The sequence below is a fragment of the Neofelis nebulosa genome, chromosome 9 (genome assembly GCF_028018385.1).
Source record: "Neofelis nebulosa isolate mNeoNeb1 chromosome 9, mNeoNeb1.pri, whole genome shotgun sequence".
NCBI classification, from domain to species: Eukaryota; Metazoa; Chordata; class Mammalia; order Carnivora; family Felidae; genus Neofelis; species Neofelis nebulosa.
This window is the reverse complement of record NC_080790.1, coordinates 141,316,535-141,336,945: the sequence shown is the minus strand read 5'-3', so window position 1 is coordinate 141,336,945 and position 20,411 is coordinate 141,316,535. Positions and strand designations below refer to the sequence as shown.

Sequence of the window (20,411 nt, the reverse complement as noted above, 5' to 3'; positions counted from 1 at the left end):
CGTGAAGAAATGCAGGAGGAAAGTGGTGGGGAGGGCATGGGTGGGGAACCGGAGCCTGTTTGGACTTCTGAATCTTGCAGATTGCCTTAAAACGATGAACTCGCAACAAAGGAGCCCTCAAACTGCCCTGGGTCGCCTCACCAGTGTCCCTGCACACACCCGGAGGCCTCTGGCCCCGCCTCCCCCTTGCCACCGCCTCAGTTCACGAAGCTCCCTTTGCAGTTGATTTGCTCCAGGCCATCGTTTACCTCTGTCCACGTGGTCCCACCCATAGAGGGGGTTGGAAGGATGCCATGGGTGCTCTTACAGCAGCACAGCCACCTCAGTGAACTTCCTCCACCTGAGGAGACTCAGGAAGAGCCCTGCACCTGACCAAGGGACACACGTGGCTTCCCTGCACCCCAACAGCTCAGGGGTCACTACAAGTAGATGCGCGCAGGACTCTGGCGGCTCGCACACCAGACCCAGGCCCTTCGGTGGAGCAAACTGTCTTCAGTGCCTGGTTTGCAGGACTCTTGCTTGCTCAGCCTGACCCTGTAACCTGGCTGGGTCCTCCTCACCCTCCACACGTCCCTCCTCAGACGCCCCACAGGCTTGTCACCACGGCACCCTCTCACAGTGCGTCCTGTTTTAACTCACAGGACTGAGGATTTGGGGGTCTGCGTTTGAGCTGAACCTGCTTCCTGCTGCCCCTCCCCAGGGTGTGGGCCCAGGACAACAGGGACCTCCTCTGTGGGTTTATCTGCCACTCTTTCCTCGCCTTCATGGAGGAAGAAAGACAACCACACAAGTTGGCATAGGTTCTTCCCCAAAGGAATGCTTTATTGACAAATTACCCATTATTTCCTGGAGGAAAAGATAAATGTTCCTACGCTTGAATCCTGCCTTCTCACCACACCCCATCTGAGATTCTAACCCTGGAGAAAAAAACCCCAACGGTGTTCTTCCCATGGCACAGGCACGGACGACAGCCCCCCCGCCCCAGGGTGTCTGAAGTGAGCAGCACTCAGGGTACCAGGGAGCACAGCACAGTCTGCCAGCACAGAGCCCGAGGGCACGGCTGCTCCCTGCAGCGAGCACACAGATGCACGCACAGGGGACGTCTCTGCCTGCTGAGAGCCAGCCAGTAAGGCACGGAGCTGCCCCTGCAGACACACCCCCCAAGTGGGGCCCCGAGAGGCTGCTGGGGTGTGGCAGCTTCAAAACGGGAATGAGATCTGTGTAGCTCCTGAGAAAAGGCAACAGCAGAGCTCCAGGTGACCTCTGTGCAGCCCACCTGCTCCTCACTCAGCCCCCGTGTGGGGCAGACGGTCGGGATGGAGCCGATGAATGCAGTAATGCATTCTGATGCATACAGATGGCCAGTAATGAATGCATCAGCCATGGGGGGGGGGGGGGGGGGGCAGGCTTGCTTTTCTTTCTCCTGCCCCAGGGAGGCCCAGGAGCCCTCTGGCCAGCAGCTGTCCCAGTCCTTGAGAGGAGAGACAAGCAAGCTTCATACGCTGGATGAAGCCCATCAGTGAAATAAAACACACCAATGGTCCAGGCCACCCTCAAGCTAGATGCCAAAGTCTACACAGTGTCAAAACCCACTGAAGAACCCTTATTTTTATATATAAAAACATTATAAACAAACAAAGCATAAGGCGATGTAAGGCTTGTATTTCAGCTTGAGTCCAAAGAAATAATGTTTCCTAAGTATGAGACTAAAGCTTCGCTTAGCTCTAATTTTTGAAAAATCCACTGCATTTAAAAAATAAAGAATTTGCTTTCGTTAAAGCTAGATCATTAGTGTAACGATTAGGCAGTTGCTGATAACCAGTTTCTTTTCTGGAGGGTTTCAGAAAATGCACAGTTTTCTTGTTTAGCGTTTGAAATAAAAACTGAGGATCAGGTAGGACTCTCTGGATGAATCTTCCTTCTGTACATTCCTTCTAGAACTTAGGGAAGGAGAGGTTTTAGGAAATACCACTTATTTACGTGTATCACTCTCCCATTCCTTCCACGTTCTCATGAACCCACCAGATTCCCAAAGGGCCCACTGCCCTGTCCACCCCTGCAGCCCAGGACGGACGGCACAGCGGTCCTGCGTCTACCAACTTCGGCGTAAAGCATCTGCGTACAAAACTGTGTTCTCTAACTCATGTGAGCGCAGCAGCCAGGTCCACGTGTGAACGGCACGACTGTCCTCAAAACCAGCTCTGCACGCTCGCCCACGGCCTGGCCGGCTGTCCTGCTGCAGAGGTGCGGTTGTGGTGATGACGGGTGGGCCTGCACGTGCTCCGAGGCTGGGCAAAGCTGCGACGGGCTTAGAAGGGCGTGTGGTCGGGCAGAGGCTTGTCATCACTCCCCGTCGGGGAGGGAAGGTGGTCACTGCCATTCTCTCTGCCACCTACGACCTTAGACTACGGGTGAGAAAAGACCAAGAGAGAAAGACCTGAGACAGAGCACCCAGAGCCGGGCAGATCCCAGGCCAGCTCAGGTCTCTACGGAGTCTACAGAACTTGAATTCTGATTAGGTGAATCCTGATTAGCAATAAAAGGGAACAAATCGCTGACACAAGCAACAGGCTAGAGGTACCTCCAGGGATTTATGCAGCGTAAAAAGAGCCGATCTTCAAAGGCTCCACGCTGTATGGTTCCAATCATGGAAATGGAGAGATCGCTAGTTCTGGGGGTAGGGCAGGAGGAAGGAGAACACGGGGAAGGATTACCGTGGGGATCAAACTGTTCTCCACCTTAGCTGTTATCAGTGTCATATCCTGGTTATGTCACTTCGAGATGAAAGGTACAATGGCCCTCTGCATTAGCTCTCGTAACTGCACGTGAATCCACCACCCCAGCAAGAGAATCAAACGAACAGTCTGAATACAGTTACCTTTATGGTCCCAACTCGGTCTTCAAAGGACTTAAAGGTCGCAGAATTCCTTTAAAGAGAGAGAGAGAGAGAGAGGAGATGTCGGTGTAGGGAGCAAACAATTGTACTGCCTTCCTAAGTCTGAAGGGCCTCAGGGTTAGGATCAACCTGCAGAAAAGATCCCTGACGGCACCCTGAGACCTCACTGTAAACATGTGACAAGCTGAAAAGGAGAGGGGGCGTGCCCAGAAGACAGTCCAGGCAAGGTCATTCTGGAGGCTTCCAGGTCAGAACAGGTCAGCCACACCTGCCAACTCCAAGAACATTAGACCTGCATGCCGCCAGCAGGTGCAACCCCGGGTGAAGTGCAGACCTCTCGACTGAGCAGTGGGTGAGATGTGGAGCACATTTCTGCTGCACCCTACATCCACACATGCTGAAGTTATGGAAGGTCCCAGGTACTCCTGACACCAATCTCTCACGGAAGTAAAGGAAAACCAAGGACAATTCGGAACAAGTGAGTGAGGAGGAGGCAGAGGAGGAGAGAGCAGGCCAGCCCCAGCCCCACCCAGCACCCTCTTATACAACCAGTTCCCTCCCTACCCTCAGGCTTCTAGAAGCAGCCCATCAAGGACCCCCAGACATGCGATGGGGTGTGGCAGCTACCAAACAGGGACAGGGCCTCTGCTGCGGCACCGCAGGGCAGGAAACACGAGTGGGAGGCTTCCAGGAACAGGCCACAGCTCTGGGTGTTCTAAGGAGACCGGGACTCCCCTCCAGGTGCAGATAAAAGTTTCCCGTAACAGGCTTGGAGGCGCCTGAAGTCTTGTGGGTGCCAGGTATGTGTATGAACCTCTCTGCCCCTCCCTGGCCCAATACCCTGGGCAGCCCTGGAAGGTTCCAGATGGAGCCCTGTTTGATACACTGGTCTTCTCTTAGCCTCCCCCCGACTAGCTCTTCAGCCTAGAAGGGATCTTTCCGACCCCTGGCCAGCAGGAGCCTGCCAGGGAGAAGATGGCCCTTGGCTCAGGGATATGGGGAATTTGAAGCTGACTGGCTGGAGCCACCCCCACCCCCCCAGCTCCCCCATCCCCGCCCCCTGCCCCCCCCCCCCCCCCCCGCCCCAGGAGCTTGGGAGCACGAGTGCACATTACCTCATGGCTGGCATACTTATCGAATGGCGGATTGAAGAGTTGCTGCTTGGGAGCGTGTTAGAAGCAGAGAAGGAAGCAGGAGTTACCAAGGGGATGAGCCTGGCGTTCAGCACACCCGTCAGCTCACCCACACAGAGACGCGGCCTGGCAGGGTGCGTGAGCTCTGGCCACCACACACAGAAGGGCCCCTGGCCCCGGGAGGAAAGGACCCCGGGCTCCTCTCGCTGGCCTCCAAAGTTGCCCCAGAAATGGGACAGTGCTGAGAGAGAGCTTTAAAATAGGAAACTAAGAAGACCTCGACCTGGGGCTTTAAAATACCTTTGGTACAAATAGCTGTCAGATGTCCTTACTCGACTTCACAGCAAATGACTTTTCGGCAAAAGAGAAACAACCAGGTCAAGCAAGTAGAAATATTTAAAGTCACACGTTGTTCTAGATTTGGTTCCAGGCCTCCGAGCTGGAAGCGTGTGTGATGGGGCAGCACTGGTATCAGGCCGGACATATGTGACTGGGTCAGCGTGGAGTGAGGACCACCCAGGAGGATGCCCCACAGGTGCCCTGCCGTTCCTGGCCCTCGAGTGGTAAACGAATCCACTTGCAGGGCAGGAGAGAACAGGAGCCGGTGTTGAGGATGAAGAGGCACAGAACCCGAGAATGGAGACTCAGCACTCCCCTCTCCCTGCCCCCCCCCCCCCCCCCAACGTGAACACGTCTCTTCTCAGGAAGGACGCTGTCAGGCTGGGCTGGGGGCTGGCGATAAGCCACACGGTCACAGCCCCAGGAGCCGTGAGCTCCCCAGCAGGCTGCAACGCCTGGCAGGCCTGGCTGTGCCAGCTGGGGCCGAGGTGCACAGCCTCCCACAGGCCAGCCAGAGACCACCCTGCCCGGAATCGAGGGAAGAGCCTTCCACAGGCACGCCCCGCATCAGCCTTACCTAAACGAGTGGGAGAACGGACGGGCCCTGAAAGGCAGCAGCAGGAGGAGAAGAAACGCAGTGTTAGGAAAGGGAGGCTAGTGCCCACCCCAGCCCCTCACTCAAGCTCCAGAAGGCCACGCAGGGACCCCCGTGACCACCCCGGTCCCTGTTCTCCTCAAGCCCCAATTCTGTGAGAGGCTGCCGCTCCCTCACGCACGCAACTGGCCCCTCTGCGATCCCACCTGGGTCACATACGAGGCACCTGCGTGTCCACGACCCTGTCTGGAATTAGAGGGATGAAGCCCCAAGGAGAGGAGCAGCGCAAAGGGGTGGGGCGTGCGGAGGCGGGCTGTACGACCCTCAGGGCTTCGGCTGAACCAGGGTGCGCACATGCATGCTATGACAGGACTGGCCGGGACACCCATGGGGCTGAGCGCCCTGCACTCCAGCTCCACACTCCAGCTGGCAGATTCCAACCTAGAAACACGCGTGTCTGGGGGCAATACGGCCATGTCCTCCACTACCCAGCCAGGCCTGCTCACGCTCTGGAGGCTACTACCCCCAACATGAAAGTCATTTTAGAAGCCTTCAGAAGATCACATGAGGCTCAATTATGTGGTCTCTTGGGTGGGCAGCAGGCCCTGCCATCTCTTGGTGGGAGGAGAAGGCAGGTGCCTCGTCAAGGCTCACCAAGCTAGACAGAGACCCCTCCTTTAACCCAGGCTTTGACCCAAATCCGATTTCCTCTCCCGGCCTGCCACCTCCTACCCCAGGGCATGCAAATAGCCTCCCAGGCCGGGCTGCTCTCGGATAGGCTTCTGCAGCACCGTGATGTAGGGCAAACATCTCAGCACACAGAAACCTCCCTGGACCTCATCTGCATTCTCAAGAAGTGGTGAATTCTCAGCCTCAGCTCAACCTGAGACTACGGGGTGAGGCAACGGTGGACACATCACTGACCCCAAGACGTCAAGAGTTCCCCACACCCCTGGAAACACAGCAGAGCAAAACCGAAGAGCCCCGTGGTGAGGCGCACCAGCAAACAGGCCAGTCCGTATGAGCACCTTGACTATGTGGGACCTGGTTCTTGTCCCTGGAAGCACGGGTGCAAACGTGACACACGGCAGTGAGGCCGGGCACGTGACCTGAGGCTCTTCGCCTCGGTCAGCAGCACACCCCAGTTCCCGGAGCAGAGAGCGGGACTGAAGCAGAGACGGAGAAGTGAGGTGCACCGTCCAAAGGGCCCACGGGAGCTCCGGACAGTGCCAACGCCCTGCACACGCCCAAGAGGGAGGGAGAAGGCTTGATGTGAGTGAATCATGCCAGAAGTGACAGGGACGTTCCTAGTGAGAATGTAATTTAGGCACAGCACACATTTATTGCTTCCTTCAAATGCTCTGTTATCAGACCAGCATTTCGAGGAAAGGACCACAACCCCACATACAGCTCACCCCAGCAGCGCTGGGACGGCCCCCCCACGCCCTCCATGGCAACCCCTGGGAGCAAGGCCAGGCCACCAGTGGCATGTGATCAGTCTGTCACCAGGCTTACCACAGCACGGCTCAGGTGGCCAAAGCAGGTGTCCCACAGTGCAGCGGCGATGGCGTCCCATCTAATTTCAAATGAGATTCGTTACAGGTACACACCCACAAAGTCAAGCATTAGCAGCTGACTGTGTGGCCGGGAGGGACCGCCGCAGACCCCCCTTTTGTCACTCAGAGCCACATCTGCAGGCTCCAATCACAGCCACTGTGGACAAGGCCTACGTTTACAGGGTGACCCAAAAGGACCTCCCCAGCCATAGCTGCTCAGGAGCATGACCAGATCTCCAGTTGTGAGGCCGTGCACTCCTTAGGACAGAGGAAATACACAGACTGTGTACTGATTGTTCAGCCTCTCTGAAAATTTGCAATTTTTCTAAATAAAAAGTGGAGGGGACTAACTACATCCAGCAAACAAAAGGTGAGCACGGCCCTGGGCACGAGCCACGTGGTAGGAGTGTCTGTGTTTTCACCTCTGGCTACATGGTCAGGGCAGAGCCCCCACCTTGAGGCCTCACAAGGCAACTGCCAGGCAGGTCTGTGAGGCAAGGAAATGCCTCACCTACGCAGGCAGGGAGGGAGGCCACCCGAGGATAAGAGGAAAGGGGCCAGAGCGGGATGGGCTCCCAATGCTGTACTCCACACGCCAAGCCCACGGGCACTACCACCGCGTGATTCTCAAGTCTGAGAAGAGAGGAGCCTCAGCATGGGGTGGGGGCTACAGGGAGGCATTCCCTGAAATCGCTAAGTGAAGGGACCGGTCCTGAGCGTGGGTCAGGGGCCAGGGCAGGGCTGGGCAGTGACACCTGGGGAGGAGGGGCGGCCAGGAAGGACACCACACTGCCGCTCAACAGCGCACGCTTGATCTTAGCAGCCCCGAGAGGGACGCCTCGCCAAAGGCAGGGCTAGGAGGTAGCCAAGCCAGGATTCACACCACAGCCTCTGGCGCCAAGGACCAGTCTCCTTGGCTCGGTGCCGTGTGGCAGAGGGGGCCCGGCGGATGCAGCCACGTGTGCTCCACCAGATGTCCAAGCTGCCCCCACACTCCCTGGCCCCAGGCCCTGCTTGAAGCACTTCTGATGGCCATGAAGGTCTCATCAACTCTGGGAGAACATTCAGTTGGGGCCCCTGGCGTGCAGCCACACACACTCTGAGATCTGGGCTGGGCAAACACTGCAAGGAAACAACACCCTTGTCCCGGCTGGCTTGCCCAGAGCGACACCCCACCCTGACACCGACCTGCAGGCACAGTCATCTTTCATCCGTGGAACTTCAACGGCAAGCACCCACTTTTACAGATCCCAAGCGCTAAGTTACCCAAAGGAAACAACAATCCCTGCCGAAGAAGCACAGCAGTGGCGAAGAGGCAGCCCACAAACAAGGGACCGTGAACCGACTGCCCCAGCGCTGGTGTGCCCACACCTGCAGCTGCCAAAGGGCCCCGGAGGGTCACGTACCTGAGCCCCGGGCCCCCTCAGCGCCTCTGGTGGATCTAAAATCCCCAAACCCTCACCTGACTGGCCTACCCAACTAGGGTGTCTCACCTCATATCTCCGAGCTTTCTGCTGATGGCAGAGCCCACAGTGGACAGGGCAGCGGACGTCTTCTGTCCCGCCTGAGAGAAAGTTTCCTGAGTCTTCTTGTAGCTGTAAAGAAAACACCAGCTGAACCAGCACAACAGGAGAAGCAGCCACCACCCATGAGTCGAGGACACCACGTGCCCAGAGAGAACCCCAGGGGACAGAGGGTTAGTGAGCACGTGTCTGGCCGCCAGGAAGGGGACTGACAGCAGGGACGAAAGCAGCACGGCCAGATCGCAACCTCCGAGCTCTGCAATAACTGTTTTGTGACCTTATTCCGTCTCGTCTAACGCTCAGGTAACCCACCTCCCCTGACTTCTTGCCACGGCGCTAACTGCCCGGCAAGTGGGGCGTCCGCCTGCTGCAAAGCAGACAGACCCACAGAGGCCCTGGGTCTGAGACAGAAGCCAGAAAGGTCCCCTTGTTCTGTTACTGTATTCAGGGAGCTTCTCATGTGAGAGCTCCACCACGCCCACTGGGGGCGGGGGTGCCCTGGACAGTGTAGACGTGTGGCCTGTGGTGGGCTGGCCGCTCAGACTCTCGGGAGCCCTCCGGCCCTCAACCCCCCTGGGCGGTCTCACAAATCCTTTCAGAACTGAGGAACCTTCATCTCATGCCATCAATGCCATCGTCCCTAGTGCGAGGGGTGGCTCTGGATCACAGCAAAGACCACCCTTTCTAGGCCTTCCTGCCCCAACCATCCACAAAGGGGGGTGCATCACACAAGACACGGGTCCATGACCTCAACATCTGTGAGATGGACACAGGCAGGATGCCTTGGCTACAGGCACAGCGAGGACATCCCTGGGCTCGCCTTGAGAGTTAATACTTGGAGCTGCCAGACCTTGTCCAGATGCCACCATAAACAAAAGATACCGCAGCCTGAACCCAAGGGCTCATTTCTGGCCAAGCTGACATGTTGCCCTTAAGGAAACAGCTTGAGACGGCAAGGCTCTCGAGATGCCAGCCTTCTCTCTGAAATTACTTTCTGACGCCTTGTTCGTGTCACCAGGTCACAGACAGCACCAGCATTGGGTCTTCGGAGTCCTTCCCTCCCGTCCACTCTCCCAGTGCCATCCGGAGGCTCCACTGTGATCACGTGCTGCCCTCCTCCCTCCCCTTCCCTCCTGAGCACTCCAGGCTGCCCGTGAGTCCCTGTGCCACCCCATCAAGTCCCTGTGCCACTCCATCAGCAGGGAGGCCCAGCCGTTCCCATAGCGCCGCGGGGCCTCAGGCTTCTTTGGTGCCCGGCAGGGTCCAGAACTTAAAACACGTGCTTTCCAGAAAGTGAGTTTAAAAACACACTGTAGTCACTAGGACAGTGAGTTTATCTTAGCTGCCGGGAAGGTCAGTAAATCCTGGAACACGTTAACAGAGAGAAAATAATCTAAAATCTTTACTGTAAGACTTGCCTCGGGATTTCCTCAGGTCCATAACGAAAAAACTCTAATTCTAAATCCAACCTTTAGACAAACCCGACCACCAGAAACCCCTTCCCCTGTGATAGCCAGAAGCTATCACAGAATGGAACAGGAATGGAAATGAAACCCGACCGCCTGTGCAGCTGCAGCCCAGAGAGCTGCGTGTCTGGGATCTAGACGGGACCCCCTGGCACAGGGGCAAGGCCGGCTCTAGCGGGGGCAGACCACAGCTGGGTCTCACTAAAAACCAAAGTCCACATGCTCCTTTTGGGAGGGTTTCCACAGACTCAGCTGTCATCCTCTGAGGGACCTTCCAAGCCGACAGAGCCTTTGCCAGGACCTGGCACATACACACAGTCGCCTCGGGGTCGGCAAAGCCGGCAGGAAAAGGACAGAGAAACCTGCTGCGTGTCCCCCACTGCACGGCCTGCTGAAGGAAAGGCTCTGGGACCTTCTCTGGGGCCCCTAACTTGCAGTATCTGTTAGGGACCCCACCCTCACCCCCACCTGGTGAGCTGCTTTCATTTCAAAGGGAGTTAAAACAGATTACCTGCGAGCAACAGACTTGGAGCGTGCTCGTTATTTATAAAACACCAACTACAAGGTTAACTGGGAACATGCAGGATATTTGGTTTCAGACACAGGGTCAGAAAATGTCTTCAAGCTGCTTCTCACGAAATAGCAAACGTTTAAGGTCACGTTAACGTTCTGTTCGCTGAAGTGAAACAGTCTGAAGCAGAGGATTTAAGGCAAAGTCCTTAGAGAATTTCTGCCTGCACCCACAGGGCCAGGTGTGGGGAACTGCACTTGGAGAGACCACAAGCCCGTGCCGGGGATCCTTGGTGATGAGGAGGAGTGCCCTTGGGGTCACTTAGTACAGAGCTGGCCGCTGAATGACTGGCAGGAGAGACACTGGCTCGTGGGCCATTCCGAAGGGGAGCACCCCCACGGGAGACGGACCGGAGGCAATCTCCCCCACTCCATCACCCTCAGCACTTCAAGTGTGTGGAAATGAGGTGTCACAGGGACCCCTTCTGAAACGGGAGCCTCCAAACCAGGGCACATGCAGTGCAGGGGCCGAGGGGCTGTCATCAGCCCCAGTGGAGAGACCACGCTCAGGCCGTGAGGGGACTGGTGGCCGAGCCAGAGTCTGCACGCAGGTAACCTCAGGCCCAGACGTGAGGAAGGGTGCTAGACTGTGCCACCCTGCCTAGCACCCCTTCGGGAATCACCCCCAGCTCTTGGGAAGACAAAGGTGTAGGAACATCGCCAACACCAGCCGCCAATGCCAGCCTCGCCCGCCATCAGCAAACTCTGCAGTCAGCGTGGGGCATTCTCCCGCACCCTCCCTTGGTGGCTGCTCCCACCCCAACCCTGGGTGGGCACGTGATCCCAGTCCGGCCAGCCAGGTGCGTTTACAGCTCCCTGACCATGGGGGGAGCCCGGGGGGAGCCCGGGGAGACCCGCGGGAGGCCGTCCTGCCGTCGGGCTGCAATGCCACAAAGATTCAAACCTGCCCCGCTGGGCACCCTCTGCACCGTCCAGGAGAAGCCAGCCTGGCGACACAGCCAGCGTAAGGAGACCCCTGGTCAGGTGAGCCCGGAGCAGGCCTCCCCTCCTTTCAGGCTCACACTCACTCTGCCATGCTTTCTGTCCCGTATGAGGAAAGGACGACATATACCAACTGGCAACTACGCCCGGTGCCACCTCGGCACGCCTGCAGCTACGCTCTACCAAGGGGAAGAGCCCAACCAGGCGGTCGTTCCGCGACGCAGAACACAGCTGCCGCCACGGCCAGCCGTCTGAATCAGAAGCAGCGGCCGAGACAAGACAGGATGAGTGGCGTCAAGGCTGCGCGTGCCCAGCACAGCCCACGAGCAGCAGCACGACGGGCACAGACGCGGGCGCTTCCCAGCCGTCCCGAGTTCTCTGTCATCCTCCGGCGCGCTGTTGGCTGCAAGTGATGCCCGGGAGTGGCCACCGCCTGGCAAAGCGCTTGAAAGGGCATCCCCCCGGCCACTTCCACGCCCAGAGCCACACGTCTCTTCCAGAGGGATCAGAATTGTAATTATTTGAGACGGCACTCAGGTCTCCTAAAGCTCTTTTCAGGTAAGTCCACACTGTGAGCCTGCCAGGCGTCCCAAACTACGCAACATCTGCAACTTGGTGACGGACCGTCCGACGCGGCCCCGGGGACACAACACACCGGGACTCCCAGAGCACGTGCGGCAACGACACAGACAGCGTGAACCGCCAGAGCCCACCAGTGCCCGCCGCCCCTTGTGATGTCAGGCTGCAAAGACCATACGTGGAGCCAGCAGACCTGGGGTCCCAGGGACCCTGAAGACAAGCTCAGTAACAACCAGTTCCTTTCAGTCAGACACAGAAGGACTACCCAAGTTCTCTGGTATCCATGACAGCACTTTCTTCTAAGTAAGAAATAGAAAAAATCCCAGAAAGTGACTATTTTAAAACATTACCCCACCCTGTTCAGAGGAATTCTGATTAGATTAGAGTGCAGATAAATGAAGTGCTATTACCTCAGATAAAACGTCAAGAGTCGTTCTGAACCGTGGCTTTGACACAAAAGACTATCCATGTATGTTTCCTACTGTGCTCATGTTCCACATGGCTGACAGCTCGATGCCCCTCAGACCAAAGAGACTCCGTCGAGACCCCACCGGCAGGGTCCAGGCGGCCCCCACAGCCTAAGAACCACCCCAAGGACGAGGGAAGCTCTGTGAGCCCCTCGGCTGCAGCCACGTCTGCAGGGAAGGAAGACCGAAACAAAGGCCCCAAATCACCGTCCGCATCGGTCGGTGCTTGGCCACTTTGGCCGCTCAGAAGGCTGAGGGGCGCCTACCAGACAGACGTGCTGCCCAAGGCCAGCCAGGCCTGTCACCTAAGGGATGCATCCGCGTCAGCCAGAGGGAGGGTTTCGGCGTGGCCTGGTGGCCAAGTGAATCTCCTTCAGTGACTACCCGTTTCACGGAAAGTAGAGTGTTATTTGCGTTTAAGAAAAATCACGTAACAGCAAAATAAGCAAAACACACCCAAACTAGGTTTGTGCCAGGTGCACGCAGCCTCCCGGTCCCTAAGAGAGTGTCAAGAGCAGGAGGAGGAGGAGGAGGAGGAGGGAGGTGCTGATGGCAAAGGCACTCACAGGTCTGACTGGGTCACTTTCTCATTCCACTCGCCAAGTTTCTCAGAGGTTTTCATATAGCTAAAAACAGAAAGTCTGCGGTGAATTATTTAGAACAATTATTTCAACTCAGGTTTCAAAGCACAGCTGAAATTCCAGGGAAGACAAGGACTGGAGAGCGGGAATATGACACTCCAGCCTGCCTGAGACCAGGTCTGCTGGTGCTCAGCACCTGCTGTGCAGGCCCGGGGAGGCCCAGGGGGGCCCGGGCGCTGACAGAACCAACCAGTCCTTCCCCTGGCACGCCCAGGGAGCGCCTGGTCATCCCATGTGAGACGGCCCTTCGGGAACAGTACTGCTGTGCGGAATGAGGAAGGCACAGCCGCATCCCCAGGATACTTCTCTGGCAGTCACCCTTTGGGATTCAAACCGCAATTCCCTAGGACAGAGAAATGGGCTTTCGTAGGTGATTTTTTTTTTTTTTTTTTTTAAATAAAATGCGATCGATCTTTCTGCAGGGATGTGGCTTCTCAGTGGGAGACATTTACCCCCTCCCCCCCCGCACCAGTCCTGGAGGATACATTTCAGAGGAGCCATGTAGCTGTACTCCCCAAATTCAGAGGGCAAAGTCACACGTGAGTCAGAAGTCCTAGGGCTGTGACCACATCACGCTCATGAGAAGGACTCACATCCACCTCAGCAGACACTGAGCTCTGAGGACCACAGGAAAATCAGTCTCATTAAGGACCTAATTAGTGTCCTCTCAGATTTGTACCCTGAGATACACTCTCATCAATTTCTGCTTGGACAACTAGCTAGTGCATCCGTCCACCTTTTAGAAGTATGTGTAGACTCTAAGCTCTTGGAAGACATGCCAGGGGCTAGGCCAAGGACTCAGGGCCTCTGGCTGGCTGGCTGCCTGCAGACAGGGATACTTGATCCCCCCGTTCTGTGAGGCACCCTGTCCCCAAGCACGTAACACCCTACTGGCGAGCCAGGGGCACCAGCCTGGCTAACGCCCTCCAGCCTCCAGGGCGCCTCTGCCGCGGGCAGGTACCTACGCGGTAGAGACCTGCACATCACGCCAGCTCCTGGACAGGTTCTGTTTCAGGCCCTCCAAGGCGGAGAGGCCCAGCTTCCTTTTCAGCTCTCCACAGTGCCTCTCCTTGGCTGCCAGGACCTGGCGCAGAGTGACAATTTCCTCTTCCACCTGCAAAAGCACAGTTGACTTGATTGCAGGAAGTGACTAACATCCTTACACACACAAGAGGTTTCTCGGAATTACGTAAGGACTTTCCGCTTACAGTACATAACTTGTCTTAGGAACAGAGTCAACAACAAATATCTCTTTTTATCTGGAACCAGCACCCAGCTTCTTGAGAACTGTCTCTTCCCCTCAAGCCAAGTGGTTCTGCCGGGGCTACCAATCACTGTGCCCAGCCATGGATGACCAAGCAAGGCCTGTCGGAGCTCTGCTCTGGGACGGGGCACAGGTGTCAGAAGAGATGATCCCCTCTCCCTCCAGGCTCTGGGTCTGGGCTCAGAAGCTGGAATTGCTGGCAGCCAGGCCCTCTCTGCACGGAGAAATTCCACATGCACTGGGAAGGAAGCAGAGCTGACAGACAGATGGACGGCCAAGACTCAAGTGACAGAGCAACGGCCTTTATGACAACAAGTATGTTTCCAAGGTTAGCTCTAGGCGTCGGCAAAGGCAGTTACTCAAGCCAAAAGTAAATTTGAATTTGAATTCAATTTAAGTTTGAATTTAAGTTGAATTTAAGTTTGAATTAAGTTTGAATTCAACTTAAGTTTGAATTCAATTTAAGTTAGAAAGAATCCTGAAAATAAACACCTGAAACTGCTCAAGCCCTAAAACCAAAAAAAAAAAAAAAAAAGATGTAACTTGAGAAGGAAGCATCCTCTGGAGCCTGACTACCCTAAAGGTTTTCGTTTTTAGCTCCTGCATCAATAGCTACTCTAAAAAAAAGTCTTTCCCTTGGGGCGCCTGGTGGCTTAGTCGGTTAAGCGTCTGACTCTTGGTTTCGACTCAGGTCATGATCTCCCAGTTTTGGGAGTTTGAGCCCCATGTGGGGCTCTGCACTGAGCGTGGAGCCTGCTTGAGATTCTCTCTCCCTCTCTCTCTGCCCTTCCTCCACTCATGCTGTCTCTCTCTCTCTCTCCCTCTCTCTCAAAATAAACTTTAAACAAAAAAACAAATGAAAAAAATTTTAAAGTCTTTCTTTTAAAAAAGTGATTATTTGAAGTAAGGCAATAAAAAGTAGCTCAGAGCCCTTATATCACTAGTTTTTCCAGCACAAAATAGCTGAAAAAGAAATAACTTAGAAACATAGGATCACCCAGTCAAATTGTTACTAGTTACTCCAGCAATAAGGACCAATGACTAGAACATTCCACTCATGGTGTGATAATCAACATGGCTTGAGGCTGTGCAGTCCAGCTGTCTTGGGGATACGCACGTTGAAAACTTTAAGTGACATGAGCTTCTGCCGCTCAACTCTGAAATGACTGAGCGCAGCCCATAAGCTTCACCGCACTGCCTGCTGCTGCTGTAACCTTCACTCAACTCAGACACTGCTACATGCTTTCCCCCAGGGTCTGAGGCCTGGCTGTGGCGCTGAGGATCATCTACACAGCTAGCTCTCTTTAGACTCAGGATGCATCAACGCAGGATGCCAGCCTCTGCCTGATCGGATGCTATGCTCAGATATCAGCAAGTTCATTCCCCAGATTTTGAACCTACGTGAGTTGCTGTTAGACTCTGTACCACACAGAAAAAAGAAACACTCCCAACAGTCAGTCTGAATAAAAATTATACTTGCAGGTTTGGGTTAATTACCATTTCCTCTTAAAGGACTCTCACTTTAAAGATCACATGAAGCGCTTTTTACAAAAAGAAGAATCTTTAAAGGAAAAATGAAGATCCAGGGGCAGATAGTTTGTGGGGTCTGGAAATTGTCAAGTGTTAATCCCAACAAAGAAACCCCCAGTAGATGGTGTGCTCAGAGCAGCCGTTCCCGTGTGGACACCCTCCTCACGGTACACAAAGCACCAGGCACACAAAAAGTGGCCGCAAAGAGCAATTTCTGTGGGACTCTGGGAACGACCTCCCAGGGCAATTTCTGCAGAGCACAGACAGCGTTATGGCCCCTCATCAGCCTGAACTCACAGTCACCCCCGGACAGATGGCGGAGACTTAGCACCTTTGCGAGCTCAGCCCTAAGCTCCTCCTCCTCAGCCTCCGTCAGACCCTCAACAGCAGGAGTCTGGGCGGCCACCGCGGTGTCGACAGGGACATCTGTCATGGAGTCGGACAGCAGACCTTTGTTAGGAGAATTCAGGTTGATATCTGCCAGAGACAAACAAAGTCAGAAATCGTCAATAAGAAGTTACAGGGAAGTAAATAGGGTAGAGGTCTCCACCAAGGGAGAAACCAAGGGTGAGGCCAGGTTACAGGGGAGTCGAGGGGGCCGTGGAGAGTACTCTGACAGGTTGTCGGGATGGTTTGGGCCATTAGGCCAAGGACAACTCAAGCCACCCAAGGTGCTGCTTCAGGGCGCTGGAAAGGCTGGCACGAGGCAGCCAGACCTGAACTCTGCTTCCCTCAGGATAATACACTCTGCGGAGACAGGAAACCTTTGCTACAAACAAAGCAGCTGAACCTAACAGATCTTCTAATTTTTTTTTTTTTTTCAACGTTTTTTATTTATTTTTGGGACAGAGAGAGACAGAGCTGAACGGGGGAGGGGCAGAGAGAGAGGGAGACACAGAATCGGAAACAGGCTCCAGGCTCTGAGCCATCAGCCCAGAGCCTGACGCGGGGCTCGAACTCACGGACCGCGAGATCGTGACCTGGCTGAAGTCGGACACTTAACCGACTGCGCCACCCAGGCGCCCCCAGATCTTCTAATTTTTAAGGCAAAGAAACGATACGGCTGTAAACACAAGCACCACTTTCAATCAACCGATCTGCAGAGCACGTGCTCCCATCACACACACAAGGTGCACGGGCTGGTCGCACAGCCCCAGCAGGGAGTCGGCAAAACACAACTCCCCTGGAGTCTGTTCTCGACCCTCGTCCCACAACAACATGCAGGGAGGCGCAGAGACACTGCTTCCACACCTCCGCTATACCCAGATCAGGTTCCAATTCCTGCAGGCACTATTTCCTCTTCGAGTTAAATGCATCTTCTTGCCTGCACTAACAGCGGACAAGATCCCACACAAATAAAGAAACATGGGTCTGCTTTAGTTCTTTCCAACTCCGAACACACGACCGTCCTTCAGTAGCATACAATCCGCACACGCCATGAAAACAGGCTTTGTGTGGTGTCCAGCACTTTAGAAGTAAAGGCATAGGGACACCTCACTGGCTCAGCTGGAGCAGCATGTGAGTCTTGAGCTCCAGGTCGTGAGGTCAAGCTCCATGTTGGGTGTAGAGATTACTGAAGTAAACGTTAAAAAAAAAAAAAAAAAAAAAAAAAAAGAGGGGCACCTGGGTGGCTCAGTTGGTGAAGCGTCTGACTTTGGCCCAGGTCAGGATCTCACCGTTCATGGGTTCGAGCCCTGTGTCGGGCTCTGTGCTGACAGCTCGGAGCCTGGAGCCTGCTTCAGATTCTGTGTGTGTGTCTCTCTCTCTGCTCCTCCCCTGCTCACACTCTGTCTCTCTCTCTCTCTCTCAAAAATAAAAACATTAAAAAAAATGTTTAAGGGGAACCTGGGTGGCTTAGTCAGTTAAGCATCCGACTTCAGCTAGGGTCATGACCTCACAGTTTGTGAGTTCGAGCCCCGCATTGGGCTCTGTGCTGACAGCTCAGAGCCCGGAACCCGCTTCAGATTCTGTGTGTCCCTCTCTCTGCCTCTCCCCTGCTCAAGATCTCTCAAAAATAAAGAAAACATTCTAGAAAATTAATAAAAAATAATAAATTAAAAAAATAAATAAAAACAAATGCACAAAGGTTGGGAAAAAAACTGCCTGTAGTTACAGATATGTTTCTCTACTGTTGAAATCCTACAATCTGCTAAAAATAGACTGTGCTTAAAACTAAAGATGCTCTAGGGGCACCTGGGTGGCTCAGCTGGTTAAGTGTCCTACTCTTGATTTCGGCTCAGGTCATGATCCAAGGGTTGTGGAATCGAGCCCCGTGTCGGGCTCCACACTGTGCTAAGGGTGGAGCCTACTTAGGATTCTCTCTCCCTCTGCCCCTCGACCCCTTCTCTCTAAAATAACAAAAAACCCCTACAAAGATGCTCTATTCAGCTCATTCCCTTCACATGTCCCACACAGCTGGAGGTTAGCACTTCCTTGGCACTTGATACACGTTTACCAGATGAAGCACAACCATTGTTTTTATCCACTGATTTGGGTTTTTTAAAATGTTTATTTATCTAATTGTGATCAGGGCGGGAGGCACAGAGAGGGAGAGAGAATCCCAAGCAGGCTCTGAGATATCTGCATAGAGCCCGACCCAGGGCTCAATCCCACAAACCGTGAGATCATGACCTGAACTGAAATCAAGAGCCGGAGGCTTAACCGAGTCACCCAGGTGCCCCATCAACTAATTCTGATTTTTAACTGAAATCAACCCACATAACTTTATTTCATGTGCTGTGTTGAATCTACTCAAATTCGCTAAATGCCTTAAAATTTCCACAACCTTGCTCTTCTATGTTTTTAATTTTTATTTTAGAAAGAGGGCGAGTGTAAGTAAGGGAGAGGAGCAGAAAGAGGGAGAGAGGGAGGGAGGGAGGGAGGGAGAGGGAGAAAATCTTGAGCAGGCTGCACACAGTGCAGGGCTCAGTCCCACGGCCCTTGGGATCATGACCAGAGCTGAAAACAAGAGTTGGACGCTCAACCGACTGACTTCAGCTCAGGTCATGATCTCACAGTTTGTCAGTTCAAGCCCCACATCGGGCTCTCTGTCAGCACTGAGCCTGTTCCAATCCTCTGTCCCTCTCTCTCTGCCCCTCCCCTGCTCTCTCTCTCAAAAATAAACATTTTATAATAAAGGAAGGTAGGTAGGTCTTTGGACTGTTTCTGCCTATAAAGCTAAAGGCGGATCCTGCAATCACTCCCAGATAGAAACTGGGCATTCACCAAACACGCCAAAGCGCCGCACAATCATTGTGTGATACCAATCTCACCGTAGCCCTGTAGGTAGATGGCATTCACACTCTGGTTCAGAGGAGACCGAGGCAAGAAAGTGTCACCAAAAGACCTACAGAGTGTGGGGCTGGTGCTGTAGGAGAAACTAGGGGGCTAGAGTCCCCCCTGGGTGAGTCCCAGATCTCCAGAACTGTATAAACTGCGTGGTGATAATACAAGGAATAATCTCAAGGGGTTATTCTGAAAACGGAAAAAGGACGTTTGAGAAACAGGTTTGGTATGGTATTCGGCATACAGTAAGTGCTCAGTGTTTTCTATCACTCTATGGTCAGAATCCAATGCTTGTGATGCTTACCTATATTAGACATACACGTCAAACAGCGAAAAACCTCAACTTAAAACTGGCGGCTTTTGATGTTCAACTATTTCGTAAGTGGACTGCAGAGATAGGAAAATCTACACAGTGTATCAGAATCTAGGAGTTCTGTTTAATTAATACGCTGATACAGGTCAAATGACAGGAAAAAAAAATCCTTAAATTACCCAGGGTAGTCATGTCAACACAGGAAGTTAGCATCTCTTCTCTACCAGAATGAAAGATCGACTCCAATCACCTTCTCAAGATTTTAATCTCCTGGGCCCACTCCACACCTCCAGCGGCCATCTCAAACCGGTCAGGGGTGTCTGTTCGGGAAACTGGCCCAGTCTCGGTGTGCCCTGACTCACTGCACCCTTCCCCCTTGAGACAACCCCTAAGAAGCCTGGGCTCCGAGCAGCGTTGCCACCCAAGGGGCGCTGCACTGAGCTCGAAGATGGTTCCATCTCCCCTCCCCTCCCCGGGAGAAGCGCACAACACATCGGCCCTGGTGCAGGGCCGGATGGAGTGTCCTCGAGGGCCCTGCGTAGGGCGGTCGACTAGGCAAGCGCCGGGAAGGGGGCATGACGACAGCTGCCCGGAGAGAGAAAACCCAAAACTCTGGGGACGAGCGGAGGGGTGCCGGGGAACCGGTCCTCGGAGCGGCCGCAGGGTAAGTTGGTGAGTGGTCCAAGCCGGGGGCGGCAGACGCACGCCCCGGCCATCGGGAGCTTCGAGGCCCGGCGCATGGGAGCTGAAAAGGAGCCACGGGGCGGATAGAGGCGGAGGGGATTGAGAGTCTGAGAAGCGCCGCCAGAGGGGAGGAGCGCGCGCTGGGCCCGAGGAGCGAAGGCGCCGGGCCCGCGGGTACCTTGGCCTGCGGAGTCCATGTTCAGGCGGCGGCCGGGCCGCGGCTGGGGTCGGGACCGGGGTGTCGGGCGCTGTAGGAGCCGAGCTGGCCGCACCAGGACTCGCTCGCTGCGCACAGAGCAGCCAGCGGAACCGCCTCAGCCACCGCGGCATTACGTAATCAGCGGCGCGACAACCCACTTCCGCTTTGACGCGTGCTCCGCCTTCATCCCACCCCCACTAACGGTGTCCAATGAGGACTTTGTTCGGCCCCGTCCCTATTACCTGCTCCAACCTGATTGGCGGAAGCTGCGGACTAAGCCGGAAAGGGAGGGCGGGTTCTCAGGGACTGCCTCCCGCGTCGGCTCCACCAGCGAGACACACAGGTAGAACGGTCCGAAGGAGCTCGGGGGAGGTGGGAAGTGGGAGGACCGTCCAACATGGCGTTATGAAAAAGCGGGGTTTGGCGTTT

General features: G+C 54.8%; 1 protein-coding gene across 12 annotated transcripts; it reads right to left on the bottom strand.

Moving 5' to 3' along the window:
• Positions 1–2,262: 2,262 nt before the first annotated feature.
• On the bottom strand, positions 2,263–20,125 carry TPD52L2 (TPD52 like 2). 12 transcript variants are annotated; one of them, XR_009249187.1, is made up of 10 exons: positions 19,962–20,125; positions 15,833–15,978; positions 13,673–13,821; positions 12,633–12,692; positions 8,013–8,114; positions 6,479–6,539; positions 4,946–4,972; positions 4,012–4,380; positions 2,879–2,927; positions 2,263–2,405 (listed from the first exon to the last, which is right to left on the bottom strand). XR_009249187.1 is itself a non-coding variant. In XM_058686288.1 (9 exons), exons 1-7 carry the CDS (start codon positions 19,978–19,980, stop codon positions 4,946–4,948), a joined length of 564 nt encoding a protein of 187 aa, XP_058542271.1. In that variant the 5' UTR covers positions 19,981–20,125; the 3' UTR covers positions 2,263–2,405; positions 2,879–2,927. The 12 variants fall into 12 exon arrangements, 11 of the variants coding, with proteins under 11 accessions (XP_058542271.1, XP_058542263.1, XP_058542264.1 ...); XM_058686288.1 differs by lacking the exon at positions 4,012–4,380; XM_058686280.1 differs by lacking the exon at positions 6,479–6,539 and having other exon boundaries at positions 4,012–4,056; positions 19,962–20,124.
• Positions 20,126–20,411: the final 286 nt, after the last annotated feature.

Coding starts and splice junctions, on each gene's coding strand:
- TPD52L2 (XM_058686280.1), bottom strand. Junction 13,822..15,832: donor TTAGGGCTGAGCTCGCAAAG/GTGCTAAGTCTC, acceptor GTGCTTTTGCAG/GTGGAAGAGGAAATTGTCAC. Junction 4,973..8,012: donor AGAAAGCTCGGAGATATGAG/GTGAGACACCCT, acceptor GCTGCCTTTCAG/GGCCCGTCCGTTCTCCCACT.